This window comes from Oncorhynchus gorbuscha, linkage group LG14 (assembly GCF_021184085.1).
Source record: "Oncorhynchus gorbuscha isolate QuinsamMale2020 ecotype Even-year linkage group LG14, OgorEven_v1.0, whole genome shotgun sequence".
Classification (NCBI taxonomy): Eukaryota; Metazoa; Chordata; class Actinopteri; order Salmoniformes; family Salmonidae; genus Oncorhynchus; species Oncorhynchus gorbuscha.
Genome location: NC_060186.1, coordinates 52,172,977 through 52,193,727, shown reverse-complemented (window position 1 = coordinate 52,193,727; position 20,751 = coordinate 52,172,977). Strand labels below are relative to the sequence as shown.

General features: G+C 42.8%; 2 protein-coding genes across 4 annotated transcripts; both read right to left on the bottom strand.

Annotated features, from left to right (window-relative positions):
• Positions 1-4,770: 4,770 nt before the first annotated feature.
• On the bottom strand, positions 4,771-10,058 carry LOC123995074 (protein unc-93 homolog A-like). Of its 3 annotated transcripts, XM_046298376.1 has the most exons (8): positions 9,408-10,058; positions 8,939-9,120; positions 6,268-6,497; positions 6,004-6,129; positions 5,680-5,891; positions 5,465-5,600; positions 5,231-5,362; positions 4,771-5,115 (listed from the first exon to the last, which is right to left on the bottom strand). In XM_046298376.1, exons 1-8 carry the CDS (start codon positions 9,480-9,482, stop codon positions 4,820-4,822), a joined length of 1,389 nt encoding a protein of 462 aa, XP_046154332.1. In that variant the 5' UTR covers positions 9,483-10,058; the 3' UTR covers positions 4,771-4,819. The 3 variants fall into 3 exon arrangements, with proteins under 3 accessions (XP_046154332.1, XP_046154331.1, XP_046154333.1); XM_046298375.1 differs by having other exon boundaries at positions 5,231-5,600; XM_046298377.1 differs by lacking the exon at positions 5,465-5,600 and having other exon boundaries at positions 4,907-5,115.
• Positions 10,059-10,199: 141 nt separating this feature from the next.
• LOC123995075 (protein unc-93 homolog A-like) lies at positions 10,200-20,391 on the bottom strand. Its single transcript, XM_046298378.1, has 8 exons — positions 20,208-20,391; positions 19,903-20,084; positions 12,168-12,397; positions 11,838-11,960; positions 11,531-11,742; positions 11,267-11,402; positions 10,943-11,074; positions 10,200-10,857 (listed from the first exon to the last, which is right to left on the bottom strand). Exons 1-8 carry the CDS (start codon positions 20,295-20,297, stop codon positions 10,580-10,582), a joined length of 1,383 nt encoding a protein of 460 aa, XP_046154334.1. The 5' UTR covers positions 20,298-20,391; the 3' UTR covers positions 10,200-10,579.
• Positions 20,392-20,751: the final 360 nt, after the last annotated feature.

Genomic DNA, 20,751 nt, shown 5'->3' with positions numbered 1-20,751 from the left:
CTCAGAGATAGCTTATTGACATGTTATGTGTTGGTTGTTGCTCAGAGATAGCTTATTGGCATGTTCTGTATTGGTTGTTGCTCAGATTGATGTTCTGTGTTGGTTGTTGCTCAGAGATAGTTCTGTGTTGGTTGTTGCTCTTATTATTGACATATTCTGTGTTGGTTGTTGCTCAGAGATAGCTTATTGACATTAGTTGGTTGTTGCTCAGAGATGGCTTATTGGCATGTTCTGTGTTGGTTGTTGCATGTTCTGTTATGTGTTGGTTGTTGCTCAGAGATAGCTTATTGGCATGTTCTGTATTGGTTGTTGCATGTTTCTGTGTTGGTTGTTGCTCAGAGATAGCTTTCTGTATTGACATGTTCTGTGTTGGTTGTTGCTCAGAGATAGCTTATTGACATGTTCTGTGTTGGTTGTTGCTCAGAGATAGCTTATTGGCATGTTCTGTGTTGGTTGTTGCTCAGAGATAGCTTATTGGCATGTTCTGTGTTGGTTGTTGCTCAGAGATAGCTTATTGGCATGTTCTGTGTTGGTTGTTGCTCAGACAGGTTTTGTTAAGTAATTTGTAGCCGCTGCTTCTGAGGTATGTGTGTGTCAATAGGACATGGTCTTTTTGATTATTGGAATTGTCTACTTATGTTTGTATTATTCTGTTTCACTTGTTCCCAGGGGGAAGGGGATGGCACCTTGGGAGTGCTTAAGCAAGAGGCATGCGGGCATACATATACCCATAGTATGTACTCTCTCTTTGCACACTAGGTAAGACCTGGGTGGACCATCCCCCTGTATTTTGGTAAGTGCGCCAGCTGGTGCTAGTTAGGTTAGTTGTGGGTAGGGTAAGGTAGAAGGGGCTCTTTAACTTTAACTTTTCTTTCACTGGTTCCGTCCAGGCCCTTTTTCCCAACATTACCGTGTGAAGGAATAAACTCCCTGTTAATGGTAAAATTCTGTCTGTCATCCTTACCCGCACCAACTGTCACATAACTCTCCGTGGAGTGAAAGAGGTAAGTGTAACAGGATGTTGCGTTTCCCCCTCCAAGAGGCGTGCGTAACAATCTCGTTATGGGAAGTTGATCACTTATCTATTTGTCTGCCGTTTTTATGGTAAGCCATATAACAAATATGAACACTGCACAGGTAGTTAAAATGTTTAGATATCTGATATCTTGCCCAAATATAAGGGATGCCATCAGATTTCCCCATACAGAAGACAACTGGTACAAGAGGAAAAATATCCCAAAGTAGTGATTGACTACATCCTGACTTTATGTTTTGTCTTCTTCTGCCTACAGGTTGCCTGTAGTGGTGAGATATGTACTGGCAGCAGACCACCGTGGAGATCCTCCCAAACAAATTATCACAGACTGAGATCAGGCTCACCCTGAAAGAAAACCTCTCAGTAAGCAGCTGCTCTTTGCAAAACAAAGCTCTTTACAGTCTTTATTAGATTGAATTGACATACTGTATGCCTGGGCTCACTGAGGGCAAGATCATCATACCATTCTGGAATGAAGCTTCCAACTGTGTAGATCACATAGCTGCAACAATAGTCCATTTGCAGCCCAAGGATCGTATAAGGCTTGGTGTGAGAAACCTAGAGGACAGAATAATGCATGAATAGGCTATGCTGACTGATGCAACTCCCATCCCCTCAGAGTTCAAACTATTCTGAAAAATAAAAGATTTGGGATTTACTAACAACAGAATATATGTACTTTAAATGCAATCCTATAAATAAAAAAACAACCTATTTAGTATAGGTTTGTCTCAGTAGTTCCAGATGTACTACTGACTGACCACCTTCAAAGACTCTGAGATATGATATAATTGATTATGGGATATTTACCTGCAGGCACCCTCATTTGTTGACTTCTGTGATCGAAAAAGCCTTGGTTTCATGCATGTCAACATCAGAAGCCTCCACTCTGCTAACCCTGATGTCCTTGCCGTGTCTGAATCCTGGCTCAGGAAGGCCACCAAAAATTTAGAGATTTCCATACCCAACTATAACATCTTCCGTCAAGATAGAACTGCCAAAGGGGGAGGAGTTAGACTGCAAAGTAATGTCATGCTTTCCAGGTCCATACCCAAACAGTTCGAACTACTAATCTTGAAAATGACTCTCTCCAGAAATAAGTCTCTCACTGTTGCCGCCTGCTACCGACCCCCCTCAGCACCCAGCTGTGCCCTGGACACCATTTGTGAATTGATTGCCCCCCATCTAGCTTCAGAGTTTGTTCTGTTAGGTGACCTAAACTGGGATATGCTTAACACCCCGGCAGTCCTACAATCTAAGCTAGATGCCCTCAATCTCACACAAATCATCAAGGAACCCACCAGGTACAACCCTAAATCTGTAAACAAGGGCACCCTCATAGACGTCATCCTGACCAACTGGCCCTCCAAATACACCTCCGCTGTCTTCAACCAGGATCTCAGCGATCACTGCCTCATTGCCTGTATCCGCTACGGAGCCGCAGTCAAACGACCACCCCTCATCACTGTCAAACGCTCCCTAAAACACTTCTGTGAGCAGGCCTTTCTAATCGACCTGGCCCGGGTATCCTGGAAGGACATTGACCTCATCCCGTCAGTTAAGGATGCCTGGTCATTCTTTAAAAGTAACTTCCTCACCATTTTAGATAAGCATGCTCTGTTCAAAAAATGCAGAACTAAGAACATTTATAGCCCTTGGTTCACTCCAGACCTGACTGCCCTCGACCAGCACAAAAACATCCTGTGGCGGACTGCAATAGCATCGAACAGTCCCCGCGATATGCAACTGTTCAGGGAAGTCAGGAACCAATACACGCAGTCAGTCAGGAAAGCTAAGGCCAGCTTCTTCAGGCAGAAGTTTGCATCCTGTAGCTCCAACTCCAAAAAGTTCTGGGACACTGTGAAGTCCATGGAGAACAAGAGCACCTCCTCCCAGCTGCCCACTGCACTGAGGCTAGGTAACACGGTCACCACCGATAAATCCATGATTATCGAAAACTTCAACAAGCATTTCTCAACGGCTGGCCATGCCTTCCGCCTGGCTACTCCAACCTCGGCCACCAGCCCCCCCCGCAGCTACTCGCCCAAGCCTCTCCAGGTTCTCCTTTACCCAAATCCAGATAGCAGATGTTCTGAAAGAGCTGCAAAACCTGGACCCATACAAATCAGCTGGGCTTGACAATCTGGACCCTCTATTTCTGAAACTATCCGCCGCCATTGTCGCAACCCCTATTACCAGCCTGTTCAACCTCTCTTTCATATCGTCTGAGATCCCCAAGGACTGGAAAGCTGCCGCAGTCATCCCCCTTTTCAAAGGGGGAGACACCCTGGACCCAAACTGTTACAGACCTATATCCATATCCATCCTGCCCTGAAAGCCAAGTCAACAAACAGGTCACTGACCATCTCGAATCCCACCGTACCTTCTCCGCTGTGCAATCTGGTTTCCGAGCCGGTCTCGGGTGCACCTCAGCCACGCTCAAGGTACTAAACGATATCATAACCGCCATCGATAAAAGACAGTACTGTGCAGCCGTCTTCATCAACCTTGCCAAGGCTTTCGACTCGGTCAATCACCATATTCTTATCGGCAGACTCAGTAGCCTCGGTTTTTCGGATGACTGCCTTGCCTGGTTCACCAACTACTTTGCAGACAGAGTTCAGTGTGTCAAATCGGAGGGCATGCTGTCCGGTCCTCTGGAAGTCTCTATGGGGGTGCCACAGGGTTCAATCCTCGGGCCGACTCTTTTTTCTGTATATATCAATGATGTTGCTCTTGCTGCGGGCGATTCCCTGATCCACCTCTACGCAGACGACACCATTCTATATACTTCCGGCCCGTCCTTGGACACTGTGCTATCTAACCTCCAAACGAGCTTCAATGCCATACAACACTCCTTTCGTGGCCTCCAACTGCTCTTAAATGCTAGTAAAACCAAATGCATGCTTTTCAACCGTTCGCTGCCTGCACCCGCACGCCTGACCAGCATCACCACCCTGGATGGTTCCAACCTTCAATATGTGGACATCTATAAGTACCTAGGTGTCTGGCTAGACTGTAAACTCTCCTTCCAGACTCATATCAAACATCTCCAATCGAAAATCAAATCAAGAGTCAGCTTTCTATTCCGCAACAAAGCCTCCTTCACTCATGCCGCCAAACTTACCCTAGTAATACTGACTATCCTACCGATCCTCGACTTTGGCGATGTCATCTACAAAATTGCTTCCAACACTCTACTCTCCTACCTCATGCCTTTTGCACACAATGTATATATATATATAGACGCCCCCTATTTTTTTCCCTATTGTGTTATTGACTTGTTAATTGTTTACTCCATGTGTAACTCTGTGTTGTCTGCTCACACTGCTATGCTTTATCTTGGCCAGGTCGCAGTTGCAAATGAGAACTTGTTCTCAACTAGCCTACCTGGTTAAATAAAGGTGAAATAAAAAATAAAAATAAAAGAGACTTCCAGTTGTTGTGAACATCAGCAGTAATCCACAAGAAACGCATACATTTTTCATATTTCTTCCCATTTTCCTCAAACGGTGGATCAGTTAATGATAAAAACACTAGGAATCTATGAAATCCTCTATATCCAGACACATTTGCAGACATTTGAAGATTGATCCTTTGGACTGGAACAGACATACTTAAATATCTGCTCAGTAATAAATAATGGATTTAATGAGTTACCTCAGTACAGTAAGTTCCTTATTAATCTTCATGGATGTTATGAATGGGGTTTCACATTTTTATTGTAAAAAGAATCTCACACATGCTGATTGCCATAGTGTGGCTAAGTACATTTGACAATGTTTACAACACTTTATCACATTCTGTATCATTATCCTCATTGAGTTCTGTGCTCTTTATCTCCAGTTTCGTATCGATAGTGTTGTCCTCACTTGGTGTAGGGCTAATGTATTCACCATATTCCACTGAAAAACAAAGTGTCACTGAGAGCAGAAGAACTCCCATAAGGATGTATAGCTTGGTATTCACACAGAGAAAACGGCTACAAGCAAATGCTATTACATATCCCACTGCCTCCCATAGGCGATAGTTGGCAAATGCTGCCTCCTTCTGACCATGGAAGAGAACACCATAGAGTGCTGAAAAATATATAAAGAGAATTTAATCAAGCTCAAATAATTCATTGTGCTTTGCTTGTAATGTATTATGTTTCTATGGAAGGATCTGAATGCAAAAATATAGTAACTAACTCACCATTGGTTTGTGTCTGCCACACAGCGTCTGCCAGGCCCCAGAGGGCAGGAAACACAAAGAACACTGGCAGCTGGTCTGGGTGAGGCCTCCAGAACAACAGACCCAGGATACAGGTAAACTGGGTGGTTGTGGCTGCCAGAGGAAAATTACAGTATTTATATGGCCAATGATGAGTCTTATAGTATTGATATTGTTCGAGAGAGCTCTCACTAAAATATATGGCTTGAGTCTTACCCAAAGCGAAAAGAGCTACCCGTCCAGAATATTGTGACAGACGCCCAAACGCGTAGGAAAACAGGGAACTTGTGGCACCAAAGCAAATCATTACATATCCAACAAAATGTAGTCCCAAAGCGCAGGTCACATATTCCTACGAGAAGTCAACAGAATCACTTCGGTACCCTACAGTATCTATAAGGAATATCGGATTGTTATTAGACGTACTGTACCTTGGTGTACTCCCCATTGAGAAAACCCAACTCCAGACCAATGTAGGCAGTGACTGGGATCAAAAACACCTGACGCCTATCGTTTAGCTGTTTAAACGTGGCCAAGAAAGTGCTGCAGAATGGCTCCTTGTTGCTTCTAAACTCCAGTGTCATATCTCGGTCAATGTTATCCAGAAACACAGCCACTAAGAGCATGGCCAGCACACCTACTCCTGCAAAAACCAAGACACAACTTGATTAAAACTGCATTCTGAAACACTATGTTGGCTTGGCTATCGTAAGTTGTTTAGCTGATGTACTGCTGTCATTGGGAAGTAGGCTCACCAACATAGCAGCCCATCAGAGTGTGCACTAATCTCTCCGGTGGTCTGGTGGAATTGCTTGGGGCCTCGCTGATGTTGCCACAGCTACCCACTCCACAGAACTGTAGATCACTCTCACTGATGTTGACTGGAGAGAAATACAGTAGTAAACACAATGAAACACAAATTGTATTGTAAATTACACACAAGATGTAGCTTTGTAGATAAGGTATGCCATTACACGTTTTGCCTCTTTGCAGTGGAAATCCATTATTGTCACACTGACCTGAGGTTGAGTCTTGCCCGAAGACAATGGAGGACATTAGATTTCCCCAGACTGCTGAAGACTGGTACAGCAGAAACAAGATCCCGAAGTACTGGTTTATCACATCTTGGGTCTTCTTGTTGTCCTTCTCCGCTTGTTTTCTACCATTTATGGTAAGATAGGTGCTTGTAGCTGACCATAAAGGAGATTCCCCAAATCCAAGGATTATTGAAGTAGGGAGCAGGGTTTCCCTTAGAGAGACAAGGCAGCACAGTATAATACAGTACAGTAAGCAATCAGTAGACTAGATAGAGAGGTTGTGTGTCCTATTGGGGTGCATGGGAATTTCAGTTTAGGGTCACGCAATGGACACTAAGGCATTTCAGATGAACCTTTACATGATTTCCTATGTTAGTGATATTTATTTGTAAGTACAGTACCAGTTAAAAGTTTGGACACACCTACTCATTCAAGGGTTTTTCTTTATTTTGACTATTTTCTACATTGTAGAATAATAGTGAATACTTCAAAACTATGAAATAACACACATGGAATCATGTAGTAACCAAAAATGTGATAAACAAATAAAAATGTATTTTAGATTATTCAAAGTAGCCACCCTTTGCCTTGACAGCTGTTGGCATTCTCTCAACCAGCTTCGTGAGGTAGTCACCTGGAATGCATTTCAATTAACAAGTGTGCCTTGTTAATTTGAAATGTATTTCCTTAATGCGTTTGAGTCAATCAGTTGTGTTATAACAAGGTAGGGGTGGTAAACAGAAGATAGACCTATTTGGTAAAAGACCAAGTCCATATTATGGCAAAAACAGCTCAAATAAGCAAAGAGAAACAACAGTTCATCATTACTTTAGGACATGAAGGCCAGTCAATCCAGAAAATGTCAAGAAGTTTGAAAGTTTCTTCAAGTGCAGATGCAAAAACCATCCAGCGCTATGATGAAACTGGCTCTCATGAGGACCTCCACAGGAAAGGAAGACCCAGAATTACCTCTGCTGCAGAGGATAAGTTCATTAGATCTACCAGCCTCAGAAATTGCAGCCCAAATAAAGGCTTCACAGAGTTCAAATAACAGACACATCTCAATAACAACTGTTCAGAGGAGACTGTGAATCAGGCTTTTATGGTCGAATTGTTGCAAAGAAACCACTACTAAAGGACCCAAATAATAAGAGACTTGCTTGGGCCAAGAAACAAAAGCAATGGACATTAGACCGGTGGAAATCTGTTGTTTGGTCTGATGAGTCCAAATTTGAGATTTTTGGTTCCAACCGGTGTGTCTTTGTGAGGCACAGTAGGTGAACGGATGATCTCCGCATGTGTGAATCCCACCTTGAAGCATGGAGGAGAAGGTGTAATGGTGTGGGGGTGCTCTCCTGGTGACACTGCCTGTGATTTATTTAGAATTCAAGACACAATGAACCAGCATGGCTACCACAGCGATACACCATCCCATCTGGTTTGTGCTTAGTGGGACTAACATTTGTTTTTCAACAGGACAATGACCCAACACACCTCCAGGCTGTGTAAGGGCTATTTGACCAAGAAGGAGAGTGATGGAGTGCTGCATCAGATTACTGGCCTCCACAATCACCTGACCTCAACCCAATTGAGATGGTTTGGGATGAGTTGGACCGCAAAGTGAAGGAAAAGCACCCAACAAGTGCTCAGCATAGGAGGCAACTCCTTCAAGACTGTTGGAAAAGCATTCCAGATTAAGCTGGTTGAGAGAATACCAAGAGTGTGCAAAGCTGTCAACCACGCAAAGGGTGGCTACTTTGAAGAATCTCAAATATATTTTGATTTGTTTAACACTTTTTGCTTACTACATGATTCCATATGTGTTTTATATTTTTTATGTATTCACTTTTATTCTACAATGTAGAAAATAGTAAGAAATAAAGAAAAACCTTTGAATGAGTAGGTGTTCTAAAACTTTTGACAATGAACTATATGTTTTGTCTGTCACGGCCTTCGAATGAAGTAGGCCAAAGCGCAGCGTGGTGAGCGTACATATTCCTCTTTATTAGGACGACGCCGACAAAAACAATAAACCATACAAAAACAACAGTGAATCTTAAGGGCTAAGTGCCACAATCAAAATTAACTTCCCACACAGAAAGGAGGGACAAGGGCCTCCCAGGTGGCACAGTGGTCTAAGGCACTGCATCGCAGAGTCTCTGGTGGCACAGCTAGCATTGCGATGCAGTGCCTTAGACCACTGTGCCACCAGAGACTCTGGGTTCACCCCCAGGCTCTGTCAAAGTCGGCCGCGACTGGGAGGTCCGTGAGGCGACACACAATTCAAAAAAATAAATAAATATAAAAATGTAAAAACATTTTTAAAAGGAGGGAATGGTTCGGGTATGGTTCTCAATCAGGGACAGCACACCCTGACCAAACCAAATAGAGGGTTAGGGCGTGACATTGTCAGTAACCATTTCTCTGTTTAATAAAACTCAGCACTGTCTTTCTAAAGATGACTGCTGAGCTCAGTTGTGTTGTTGTGTTGTCATGTAACTCTAGTAACATATCTTGTTATCAGGTTTTATTACAAGCCGAGAGCCTATAATTTTGTAACAAGCTAGGAATGTGTAGGTGTGGACATTTTGTCACAAAGCAAAGCCACGTCATACATAACATAGTATTACATATCTTTCAGTAAAAGCTTTACCATCCTGGATAGAAGTTTCCAACTGTGTACACAACATTGCATCCCATCGCAGCAACAATGGTCCACTTGCAGCCCAGGTATTTTATAACCAAGGGGGCAACAAACATGGAGGACAGAATGATGGAGGCAAACTGCACACTTGCTGAGGCCACACCTACTCCTTCTTCAGTGTTCAAACTGCTCTGTAACGTAGTCGTAAAAGACGAGGAACAAAGTCTATTCAGACAGCTTTTATGAACAACAGTCCTGGAAACCCCAGTAATAGTTATGACATGGACTGGGATAGACCTATTTGTTTAAACGTGTAAAGCTTTACGATGCATTTGAAGACCTTGTCTACATAAGTGAATGTCATAAGCAAGAACAAATGAGAGATTCCAACCATTACTAATAAAATAACAGATGTTGCTCAAATAATGATCTGGTTTAGCGTATATGCATGCCTCGGTGTAATTCTACCAATACTTACCTGTAGATTCAGAAGGCTTCCAGTCGCAGTAAACAACAGCAAGAATCCAAAGGACACAACCAGGACATTTTTCATACTTCGGCCCACTTTCTCCGTGGTTATGCTTGTCGATATTCAACAGTGGTTGTGAGTCAGGGGGCAAATACAGCAGTTCATGGTGTGCAGTCTAATATAAGCTCAGAGTAGCTACACTTTGGCCCCGAAGTACGTCAATTAGTCATTTATGAACTTAATTGTTCTGTAATGCGCAACTAATTGAATCGTGTAGTTGATGCAATGTTTTAATTGGGTGGTTTTGTAGAACCACTTTTAAATCAGCTCTATGCCCTAAAAAAAGCAATGTGGTAAGTCAGACATACCATTAAAATGAGTGCCTTGTCACAGTTTGATGTTCCAAGTGGGGCTTTTCATTGGAGTTGTATAAAAAAAAACAACCCTACAATGAATACAGTGATAAATACAGGAGCATGTATCACTGTAAAAATAGCAGTAGTGAGAGATTCGAGAAGTAATTGTACATTCATTCCCTTTTTGTATTTCCAGACACCATCATAAGCAAAGCCCACCATAAGTCTTTCACTGAAAGGTAAATCAGTTGTTTTCATTGAACATTTGCTTGTGGTTGAAGAAGCACAGAGCCACCCTGAGTAGCCTCATCGTAAGCCAAAAACAATTATGTAAGGGGAAGTTTCATTATTAGTGATGACCCTGCTGTGCTCTACCACTCGTATTGTTGGCACAAAGACTTGGGACTACAGAACAATTCGTTATTAAATAGTTTTAACTCCATGGTAGATTAAAGTTTGTTATCTGCTTTATTAGTGACTCAGTACTGTATTCCACTCTGTTACAGTTTAGCATAACACAATGTATTTGAATTCAACATAGCAGCCATGACATAAAAATAACGTTAAAATGTTGACGTTTAAATCTGAATTGTACAGGAATTCTGCATAAAAAGTGCAACCAGAGAAAATGAATACACATAATTCAGGGTCAAGATGGTGTGAGAATAATACATTTTTATAGAGATCCACAAAACCTCTCATTTTGTCACACTAGAAAAGTCTCCCATTGGGGTTGGCAATGACAGTGGCAGAATGGTGATCTCCAGATCTCTCTCACTGGGTGTCATTCCCTCACATACTGTACATAACAAATCCACGTCTTGTCTACAAGCTGGTCTGATTGAGGATGTGATTTTCCTTTGAGAAGTCTGTGTTGTATACTCCCTCCTCCACTGGAAGAGTAGGATTCTTGCGTTCTTGGTACTCCACCCACAAATAGGTTACCATGGAGAGGATCAGAACTCCCAGGAGGATGTAGAGCTTGATGTCCAAACAGATGAAGGTACTGTAGGCGAAGGCTATAACGAATCCCAGTGATTCCCACATACGGTAGTTAGCGAATGCTGCTTCTTTTTGTCTGGGGAAGAGAACCCCGTACAGTGCTGCAAACAAGAACAAAACCCTTGTTACCTCAGTCCTGGACAAAATGTACCTAACGTGTAATACATAAATGATAGCTCAACTCACAGTTGGTTTGTGTCTGCCACACAGCATCTGCCAGGCCCCAGAGGGCAGGAAACACAAAGAACACTGGCAGCTGGTCTGGGTGAGGCTTCCAGAACAACAGAGCCAGGATACAGGAAAAGTTGGTCACCGCAGCTGTAAGAGAGGTGAGTAGTGAGCGAATCTGACTTTACATATGTGTTCTGCAGATGTAGGATCGAAATTATAATCCACATGTCCTGTTGCTGCAGGATTATGTTCCTGCTGTAGCAAACTGGCAGACAAATTAAGATCCACATCTGTATACCAATGAAAATGTTAATGTCTCTATTGGAAAGCTCTTCTTACCCAAGCAAAACAGTGGGGCTCTTCCAGTGTATTCTGCCAACCTCCCAAACATAAAGGAACATAACGAATTTGCGGCTCCAAAACATATCATCGCATAGCCAACAAAATGGATTCCTAATGCACAGGTCACATAGTTCTGCAATGGAAACACACCAAAGGAAGGTCACACGCATTACTCTTAGCCACTCTAACATTGATTAAGAATTCTTCCATGTTGGATTCCTAGCGGCAGAGTATGAACCATATGTCTTGTCGTCACCTCACCTTTGTGTATTCACCAGAGAGGAAACTCTGTTCAAAGCCACTGTACATGGTCAAAGGGATGAGAATGACGAGTCTCTTGTCCTTCAGGAGTGTAAACGTGGCCAGGAAGGTGCTCCAGAATGGTTCCCTCTTTTCCCTGAACTCCCTGGCCTGATCTCTGTCTATGTTATCCAGAAATACTGCCACTATGATCATGGCCAGCACACCCACCCCTGGAACACAACAGTTACACACGCTGAACATAGTCGCAGCAGAACATTTCACTAGCATCAACCTACAACACTGAGAAACAATAATACGTTCTTACCAATATAGCAGCCGACTAGCGTCCAAACCAATTGTTGTGCTGGTTTTTTGGTCGTGGAGTTTGAATTGATATCAGCACACACACCTGCACCACAATATTGTAGATCTTCCATGGTGATGTTAGCTAGGAGGACATAAAGATATTATGACCGATGGTACCATAGAGGATGGTCGGGCAAGAACAAGTGTCATAAATGTAGACTACACATGATTGACTTTAGCCTACAGTTAGCCTTTAACTTATAAGTGTTATTGCTTTCACAAACAAGTTGCATTTGTTCTGGGTGCGCATGTGTACGTAAGTGTGTGTATGTGTGCACTTCCTTCTTACTTCCATTTGTGTCTGAACCGAATATCAACGACGACATGAGGTTTCCCCATACAGCCGAAGACTGGAATATCAGGAAGAAGATGCCAAAGTACTTATTGATAACATCCGCTGCCGCCTTGTTTTCGTTAGGGGCCTGCAGGTTGCCGCTGATGGTGAGAAGGGTACACTTGGCAGACCAGAGTGGAGACCCTCCCATACCCAGGATCACAGAGGTGGGGATCAGAGTATACCTGGACGAGGACAGATTGATATACAATGTGTGTAAACAACTTTGCCAATGGACACCACTCTCATATGATTTGTTTTATTAACTCGCATTTAATTAATAATCCCAACTCTACTTGGTAATAACAAGTTAATACACAGTCACATTCACCCTCACTCACACACACATTACTGACGCCACACACTTATACCCACATGCACACACCCCCTCACTCCTACGCTGCTTCTAAAATCGATATATTACGACCATTATGCTGCTGTTCATTGATTATTCATTGTCATTACTCATTACCATTAGTATCTATCTATTTATTTTGCTACTGGTCACTATAACTCCCGTTTACATGTATATATTACCATTAGTATACTACCATACGTATATAAATACTGAACAAAAATATAAACGCAACATGTAAAGTGTTAGTCCTACGTTTAATGAGTTGAAATAAAAGATTCCATGTGAAATTCATAGATTATGGCCTAATTTATTTATTTCAATTGACTGATTTGCTTACATGAACTGTAACTCAGTAAAAATCATTAGAAAAGTTGCTTTTAAGTTTTTGCTCAGTACTAAGAGAAAATTGTAAAACAGCTTCTATCCTAAGGCCATCAGACTGTTAAATAGCTATCACTAACCGGCCTCCACCCATTACCCTGCCCATAACATAGTCAATGTCACTAGCCAGCTACCACCCATTACCCTGCCCATAACATAGTCAATGTCGCTATCCAGCTACCACCCAGTTACTCATCCCTGCATTTTAGAGGCTGCTGCCCTATGTACATACAGTTGAAGTCAGAAGTTTACATATACTTAGGTTGGAGTCATTTAAAATGGTTTTTAAACCACTCCACAAATTTCTTGTTAGCAAACTATAGTTCTGGCAAGTCGGTTAGGACATGACACAAGTAATTTTTCCAACAATTGTTTACAGACAGATTATTTCACATATAATTCACTGTATCACAATTCCAGTGGGTCAGCAATTTACATACACTAAGTTGACTGTGACTTTAAATAGCTTGGAAAATTCCAGAAAATGATGTCATGGCTTTAGAAGCTTCTAATAGGCTAATTGACATAATTTGAGTCAATTGGAGGTGTACCTGTGGATGTATTTCAAGGCCTACCTTCAAACTCAGTGCCTTTTTGCTTGACATCATGGGAAAATCAAAAGAAATCAGCCAAGAAAATTGTAGACCTCCACAAGTATGGTTCATCCTTGGGAGCAATTTCCAAATGCCTGAAGGTACCACGTTCATCTGTACAAATAATAGTACACAAGAATGAACACCATGGGACTACGCAGCCGGCATACCTCTCAGGAGGGAGACGCGTTCTGTCTCCTAGAGATGAACGTACTTTGGTGTAAAAAGTGCAAATCAATCCCAGAACAACAGCAAAGGACCCTGTGAAGATGCTGGAGGAAACCGGTACAAAGTATCTATATCCACAGTAAAATGAGGCCTAAATCGACATAACCTGAAAGGCCGCTCAGCAAGGAAGAAGCCACTGCCCCAAAACCGCCATAAAAAAGCCAGACTACGTTTTGCAACTGCACATGGGGACAAAGATCGTACTTTTTGGAGAAATGTCCTCTGGTCTGATGAAAATAGTTATGTTTGGCCATAATGACCATCGTTATGTTTGGAGGAAAAAGGGGGAAGCTTGCAAGCCGAAGAACACCATCCCAACTATGAAGCACGGGGGTGGCAGCATCATGTTGTGGGGGTGCTTTGCTGCAGGAGGGACTGGTGCACTTCACAAAATAGATGGCATCATGAGGATGGAAAATTTGTGGATATATATATTGAACTAACATCTCAAGACATCAGTCAGGAAGTTAAAGCTTGGTCGCAAATGGGTCTTCCAAATGGACAATGACCCCAAGCATACTTCCAAAGTTATGGCTTAAGGACAACAAAGTCAAGGTATTGGAGTGGCCATCCCAATGCCCTGACCTCAATCCCATAGAACATTTGTGGGCAGAACTGAAAAATCGTGTGCGAGCAAGGAGGCCTACAAACCTGACTCAGTTACACCAGCTCTGTCAGGAGGAATGGGCCAAAATTCACCCAATTTATTGTGGGAAGCTTGTGGAAGGCTGGAAAAAAAAGAAGCTGAAATAAATAATTCTCTCTACTATTATTCTGACATTTCACATTCTTAAAATATAGTGGTGATCCTAACTGACATAAAACAGGGATTTATTATGAGGATTAACTGTCAGGAATTGTGAAACTGAGTTTTTAAATGTATTTGGCTAAGTTGTATGTAAACTTCCGACTTCAACTGTAGACATGGAACACTGGACAATTTAATAATGTTTACATACTGTTCCACTTCATATGTGTATATACTGTATTCTAGTCAAGGCCATCCTATTTAACTATTGCTGTACATATACTATTATATCCACCTATTCTTCAGTTATACTACATATTCTATCCACATACTGTCAATGTCTATACAAACCATCACGTATATATGTATATATATTGTATATACATATACAGTATATCACAAAGGTGAGTACACCCCTCACATTTTTGTAAATATTTTGGGGCCCAATTTGGCCATTTTCACTTAGGGGTGTACTCACTTTTGTTGCCTGCGGTTTAGACATTAATGGCTGTGTGTTGAGTTATTTTGAGGGGACAGCAAATTTACACTGTTATACAAGCTGTACACTCACTACTTTACATTGTAGCAACGTGTCATTTCTTCAGTGTTGTCACATGAAAAGATATACTCAAATATGGGTGTACTCACTTTTGTGATATATTGATACTCCGAACTAGTACTAATATTTCCATATTTCTTCATTCCATTCTTTTACTTTTAGATTTGTGTGTGTTGTCTATTGTTAGATATTACTGCACTGTTGGAGCTAGGAACACCATAATTTCACTACACCCACAATAACATCTGCTAAGCATGTGTATGTGACCAATAACACTTGATTTGATATTCCTGCTACCAGTCACTTTTCAGCTCTGTTTACATGTACACTGAGTGTATAAAACATAAGGAACACTTTCCTAATATTGAGTTACACCCCCTTTTGCCCTCAGAAAAGCCTCAAATCGTCAGGGCATGGACTCTACAAGGTATTGAAAGTGTTCCACAGGGATGCCTGCCCATGATGACTCCAATGCTTCCCACAGTTGTGTCAAGTTTGCTGGATGTCCTTTGGGTGGTGGACCATTCTTGATATACACAGGAAACTGTTGAGCATGAAAAACCCAGCATCGTTGCAGTTCTTGACACACTCAAACCGGTGCAACTGGCACCTACTACCATATCCCATTCATTCAAAGGTACTTAAATCTTTTGTCTTGCCCATTCACCCTCTGAATGGCACACATACACAATCTTTGTCTCAATTGTCTCACGGCTGGTTAAATAAGGATTTTTAAGTCTCCTCCCCTTCATCTACACCAGGCATTCCCAAACTGGGTTAGAGGGTAACATCCAATCACATTAGCCGTTACTCTCTTGCGGGAATTCCACTAACGGTCCGTAGGTAGCCAAATGTAGCTGCTGCTCATGTTGGTATCTGTACTGATGGCGCAAAAGCCATGACAGGGAGACATAGTGGAATGGTAACGCCCGTGCAAGCAGTTGCTCCCGACGCCACTTGGGTACACTGCCACTTGGGTACACTGCCACTTGGGTACACTGCCAGATTTCTGGATAGGGCTGCGCTCCAAGTATCCTGCCTTGGCAAATCACGCTGTTAAGACACTGTTACTCTTTGCAACCACGTACCTATGTGAGAGTGGATTCTTGGCACTCGCTAGCATGAATACTACATACATGCGTGTGTGGAGAATTTTTTTAAGACTGAGACTCTCCAATACAACCCAACATTGCAGAGTTATGTGCAAGCACACCCTTCTCATTAACCTGTGGTGAGTTATTCACAATTTTCGATGAACAAATAAGGTTTTATATGTAAGATGGTTAAATAAAGAGCAAAATTATTGATTATTATTATATTATTATTTGTGCCTTGGTACTATAAGAGCTCTTTGTCACTTTCCACGAGCCGAGTTGTGACAAAACCTCACACTCATTCTTATGTTTAATAAATGTATCGTATAGTGTGTGTGTGGCAGGCTTACAATGATAGCAAAAAACAACATTTGAGAGTGCGCTGACCCTGGTGCTAGAGGGGGTACGCAGCTGGAGGTTGAATGTTTAAAGGGGTATGGGACTATAGTAAGATTGGGAACCACTGATCGACACTGATTGAAGTGGATTTAACAAGTGACATCAATAAGGAATCATAGCTTTCACTTGGATTCACCTGGTAAGTCCTAATGTTTTGTACACTCAGTGTATATCTTACTGCCAGTCACTTTTTCTGTATAAACGTACCCCTGCATATTGAATAAGGTACTGGCACAGTACTTGCATTCTCGTTCTTCTTCAAATTATATTGTACTTCTTGTGTGTTTTTAATTTTATTTTCTATTATCTCTTATTATTATTGGGATATGCTTAACTGAGATATGCTTAACACCCCGGCAGTCCTACAATCTAAGCTAGATGCCCTCAATCTCACTCAAATCATCAAGGAACCCACCAGGTACAACCCTAACTCTGTAAACAAGGGCACCCTCATAGACGTCATCCTGACCAACTGGCCCTCCAAATATACCTCTGCTGTCTTCAACCAGGATCTCAGCGATCACTGCCTCATCGCCTGTATCCGCCACGGAGCCGCAGTCAAACGACCACCCCTCATCACTGTCAAACGCTCCCTAAAACACTTCTGTGAGCAGGCCTTTCTAATCGACCTGGCCCGGGTATCCTGGAAGGACATTGACCTCATCCCGTCAGTTGAGGATGCATGGTCATTCTTTAAAAGTAACTTCCTCACCATTTTAGATAAGCATGCTCCGTTCAAAAATGCAGAACCAAGAACAGATACAGCCCTTGGTTCACTCCAGACCTGACTGCCCTCGACCAGCACAAAAACATCCTGTGGCGGACTGCAATAGCATCGAATAGCCCCGTGATATGCAACTGTTCAGGGAAGTCAGGAACCAATACACGCAGTCAGTCAGGAAAGCTAAGGCCAGCTTCTTCAGGCAGAAGTTTGCATCCTGTAGCTCCAACTCCAAAAGTTCTGGGACACTGTGAAGTCCATGGAGAACAAGAGCACCTCCTCCCAGCTGCCCACTGCACTGAGGCTAGGAAACACGGTCTCCACCGATAAATCCATGATTATCGAAAACTTCAATAAGCACTTCTCAACGGCTGGCCATGCCTTCCGCCTGGGTACTCCAACCTCGGCGAACAGCTCCGCCCCCCCCGTAGCTCCTCACCCAAACCTCTCCAGGTTCTCCTTTACCCAAATCCAGATAGCAGATGTTCTGAAAGAGCTGCAAAACCTGGACCCGTACAAATCAGCTGGGCTTGACAATCTGGACCCGCTATTTCTGAAACTATCTGCCGCCATTGTCGCAACCCCTATTACCAGCCTGTTCAACCTCTCTTTCATATCGTCTGAGATCCCCAAGGATTGGAAAGCTGCCGCAGTCATCCCCCTCTTCAAAGGGGGAGACACCCTGGACCCAAACTGTTACAGACCTATATCCATCCTGCCCTGCCTATCTAAGGTCTTCGAAAGCCAAGTCAACAAACAGGTCACTGACCATCTCGAATCCCACCGTACCTTCTCCGCTGTGCAATCTGGTTTCCGAGCCGGTCACGGGTGCACCTCAGCCACACTCAAGGTACTAAACGATATCATAACCGCCATCGATAAAAGACAGTACTGTGCAGCCGTCTTCATCGACCTCGCCAAGGCTTTCGACTCTGTCAATCACCATATTCTTATCGGCAGACTCAACAGCCTCGGTTTTTCGGATGACTGCCTTGCCTGGTTCACCAATTACTTTGCAGACAGAGTTCAGAGTCAAATCGGAGGGCATGCTGTCCGGTCCTCTGGCAGTCTCTATGGGGGTGCCACAGGGTTCAATTCTCGGGCCGACTCTTTTCTCTGTGTATATCAATGATGTTGCTCTTGCTGCGGGCGATTCCCTGATCCACCTCTACGCAGACGACACCATTCTATATACTTTCGGCCCGTCATTGGACACTGTGCTATCTAACCTCCAAACGAACTTCAATGCCATACAGCACTCCTTCCGTGGCCTCCAACTGCTCTTAAACGCGAGTAAAACCAAATGCATGCTTTTCAACCAATCGCTGCCTGCACCCGCATGCCCGACTAGCATCACCACCCTGGATGGTTCCGACCTTGAATATGTGGACATCTATAAGTACCTAGGTGTCTGGCTAGACTGCAAACTCTCCTTCCAGACCCACATCAAACATCTCCAATCGAAAATCAAATCAAGAGTCGGCTTTCTATTCCGCAACAAAGCCTCCTTCACTCACGCTGCCAAGCTTACCCTAGTAAAACTGACTATCCTACCGATCCTCGACTTCGGCGATGTCATCTACAAAATGGCTTCCAACACTCTACTCAGCAAACTGGATGCAGTCTATCACAGTGCCATCCGTTTTGTCACTAAAGCACCTTATACCACCCACCACTGCGACTTGTATGCTCTGGTCGGCTGGCCCTCACTACATATTCGTCGCCAGACCCACTGGCTCCAGGTCATCTACAAGTCCATGCTAGGTAAAGCTCCGCCTTATCTCAGTTCACTGGTCACGATGGCAACACCCATCCGTAGCACGCGCTCCAGCAGGTGTATCTCACTGATCATCCCTAAAGCAAACACATCATTTGGCCGCCTTTCGTTCCAGTACTCTGCTGCCTGTGACTGGAACGAATTGCAAAAATCGCTGAGGTTGGAGACTTTTATCTCCCTCACCAACTTCAAACATCAGCTATCCGAGCAGCTAATCGATCGCTGCAGCTGTACATAGTCTATAGGAAAATAGCCCACCCATTTTCACCTACCTCATTCCCATACTGTTTTTATACTGTTTTTATTTATTTATTTTTCTGCTCTTTTGCACACCAATATCTCTACCTGTACATGACCATCTGATCATTTATCACTCCAGTGTTAATCTGCAAAATTGTATTATTCGCCTACCTCCTCATGCCTTTTGCACACATTGTATATAGACTGCCCATTTTTTCTACTGTGTTATTGACTTGTTAATTGTTTATTCCATGTGTAACTCTGTGTTGTCTGTTCACACTGCTATGCTTTATCTTGGCCAGGTCGCAGTTGCAAATGAGAACTTGTTCTCAACTAGCCTACCTGGTTAAATAAAGGTGAAATAAAATAAAATAAAAAATATTATTATAAGCGTATTGTTGGGAAAGAGCTCTCAAGTAAGAATTTCACTATACTGTTTTACACCTGCTGTACCCTGTGCATGAGGCTAATAAAATTTTAAACGTGAAACCAACTTTACTCATTGGGGTACTAGGGAGGTACATGCTTCAATCATGAAAAAGAAAGCTGTAACAGTAAAGGTCTGAAGAGGATTTAGACAGTTTTGCGTTACCATCCTGGATAGAGGTTTCCAATTGAATAGGTCACATAGCAGCCCATGCCGGCAACAATAGTCCATTTGCAGCCCAGGTTTTTGATGAGAATGGGTGGCAGGAACATGGAGGACAGGATGATGGAGGCATAGATAACGCTGAGAGATGTCACCCCCATCCCGTCCTCTGCATTCAGACTGCTCTGTAACACAGGAAAGAGATGGTGCCATCAATTTTCCAGAGCCAGAAGTTCAAATGTTGAATTTCATTGAAGCAATTCGATAGGACCAATCATCCAAGATCTATAGTATGTTGCGTTTCCTACCTGTAAACTCTGAAGTCCTCCATATGCTGTGAACAGAGATAAAAATCCAATGGATACAACCAGAACATTTTTCATATTTCGGTCTATCATGTCTGAAACTTGGAAAACCTTAGGGTTTAGGCTCTAAATGTACTCCAGATTACCGCTTCACCAGATGGTTGTCAGGGATTGGCAAGGTGTCATGCTAACCACTGTGGCTGATATAGTTAAGCCTGCTGAGTAAAGGACAAAGTTCATCCCAGTCTATAAAATGTTTGATATGTGGAGTGTTTTGATGACGAGCTCTTATCAATAGGCATTCTTATCAATCATTAAAGGACATTATGGGATGTTTCCTTAGTTCCTCTCTATTTTCACTATTTCCTACACCACTTTATCAGTATCAGTAGTTTAAACCTGTTGGATCAGATATGGCAGACATTAGTAAAGCTAATGACCGCTGACTCTTTGTCCTAGTATATTAGCAACTGTGTTTTATTGGTAACAGGTTTGGGGTCAGTTGAAAATTGAACTTCAATGTTTCAATTTAAATCCCAATGTTTGT